General features: G+C 45.1%; 1 protein-coding gene across 1 annotated transcript in view; it reads right to left on the reverse strand.

Moving 5' to 3' along the window:
* kpna5 (karyopherin alpha 5 (importin alpha 6)) overlaps positions 1-2,098 on the reverse strand; it is a gene marked incomplete at its 5' end in the record, with an annotated part of 15,679 nt that overhangs the window by 11,415 nt on the left and 2,166 nt on the right. The window contains 3 exon segments of the mRNA XM_014026330.1: positions 303-430; positions 501-626; positions 785-863. Coding sequence (XP_013881784.1) covers positions 303-430; positions 501-626; positions 785-863 — 333 coding nt within the window.

A 2,098-nucleotide genomic window follows, 5' to 3' on the forward strand; every position in this document is an offset into this window, starting at 1 on the left:
TATACAACAAAGTATTGAGATGAACTTTTGTTATTGACCAAATACTTATTTTCCACCATTATTTGCAAAAAAATTCTTTAAAAGTCAGAAAAAATGATTTTCTCAAATTTTTTTTCACGTTTTGTCTCTCATAGTTGAGGTCTACCTATGTTGTCAATTACAGGCCTCTCTCATCTTTTTAAGTGGGAGAACTTGCACAATTGCTGACTGACTAAATACTTATTTTCCCCACTGTAAAACAGCTGTAGCACCAGCCCTGGTGATTAACAGAGTGGTTTGAAGGGGACGCCCTGCTCACATACCTGATCTGTGCAGATGTGCCTCCAGATGTGGCGTTAGTAATGGCCCACGCCGCTTCCTTCCTCGTGCGGAACTCGGCTTTCTGGAGGATCTCGATCAGCACGGGGAAAATGTTGGCGTCTATCACATTCTGATGGGAGAAGAGCTGAGAGTCAGGAAGAAGCACGGACCCTCTGAAACCTAGATGGGTCAGCCTGTACCTGGATCTGAGCCCGGTTTCCTGCGGTGATGTTGGACACGGTCCAACACGCCTCCTTCTTTATGGACTCTTTGGGGCTGCTGAGGAGGTGCAGTAAACATGGCAGCGCTGAACAGTTCAAGATTACCTGACGGGCCGAACAAACAGTTAAAACACACATCTACAGTTTTAGACCCGACTCTTCTGTTTATGAGATACTTTGCTAAAAAAGAACAACAAACAGATATATGGTTCAGTAAAAACATTACAGCCGGTTATATTTCAGCATCAGGTGAGAAGATTTACCTGAGTCTGGACGTCATCTCCTGTCACGATGTTTCCTACAGCCCGTAAAGCAGGAGAAACAACCTTATAGTCACTGTGCCTGCAGGAGACAGGACGCACAGGTTAGGTTAAAAACATACATGATTATTTCTTTACTGTCCGACACCGAGGAAGAGATGAGCAGCAGCTGACAGAGAGTTGGTTCATCATAAACCTCTAAGTTTTCATCTTGTTGGACAAAACAGCTTCAAGCCTCTATAGAGACCTGAGACCTGAAAACACCTGGGGCCTCATGTATCAATGGTGCGTACGCACAAAAACCTTGCGTACGCCATTTTCCACTCAAAACTCCGGATGTATCAAAACTCAACTGAACGTGGTAATGTGCGCAGCCCCACAACAACTCCAGGGCTGGTGTACGCACGTTTCTGTGGTTCTGGTTCCATTGGCGACACTTAGAGGTGATTCTGAGAAACTGTTTATGATGTGAAAATGATTATTGTTCACAGCAGACACACATGGTTAACAATTATTACATCCACATGATTAACAATTATTACATCCACATGATTAACAATTATTACATCCACATGATTAACAATTATTACATCCACATGGACGCAGGTAAATAAAGGACGCGCAGAGTTGTGCCAAAAATACATTTAACAGGAACTGACTCAGCTTTACTGGAGGATATAATAAATAGTGTAACACACAGAACATTAATTTATAAACAGATATAATTTTCTGATGACGAGTGGCTCATCAGCTGTTTTGAGGAAAAATCATTTTTTAGTTTGGCACTGCTGCGCTCTGGGAGCGTGACGCAGTGAGTAGCAGCGTGCGCCATGCGTGCACGTGCAGCAGCAGCGATTGAACTGGGGTTCAACAGGAGCTTTCCAGAGGGAGCTGGCAGACCCATCAGGACCTTGTCAGTCCACCCAAAGCAGAGTCATGACCAACGGAATCGTCTCATCCATATGATTCTAATGGTGCGTTCACACCGAACGCGATTTCAGCGTCAGGAGCAGCAGGTTTACATACAAAGTCTATGGTGGAGGCGCTTCAAGCAACGTCGGGAAGTTCTGCGGCGCCTCAAGCGCGATTAGAGCAGCGCGATTTGGACGATTTGGACGATCTGAGCGTCGAACGCTCAGATCGTCCAAATCGTCCAAATCAAGCTAGTTAGAAAATCTGAACTTTTGCAGCTCGACGCGCAGCGTCAACCAATCAGAGAGACTCCACTGTGTGACGTAGCGACATATTTCCCGACGTTGCTTGAAGCGCGTCCACCATAGACTTTGCATGTAAACCTGCTGCTCCTGACGCTGAAAT

The sequence above is a fragment of the Austrofundulus limnaeus genome, unplaced genomic scaffold (assembly GCF_001266775.1).
Source record: "Austrofundulus limnaeus strain Quisiro unplaced genomic scaffold, Austrofundulus_limnaeus-1.0 Scaffold543, whole genome shotgun sequence".
Taxonomy (NCBI): Eukaryota; Metazoa; Chordata; class Actinopteri; order Cyprinodontiformes; family Rivulidae; genus Austrofundulus; species Austrofundulus limnaeus.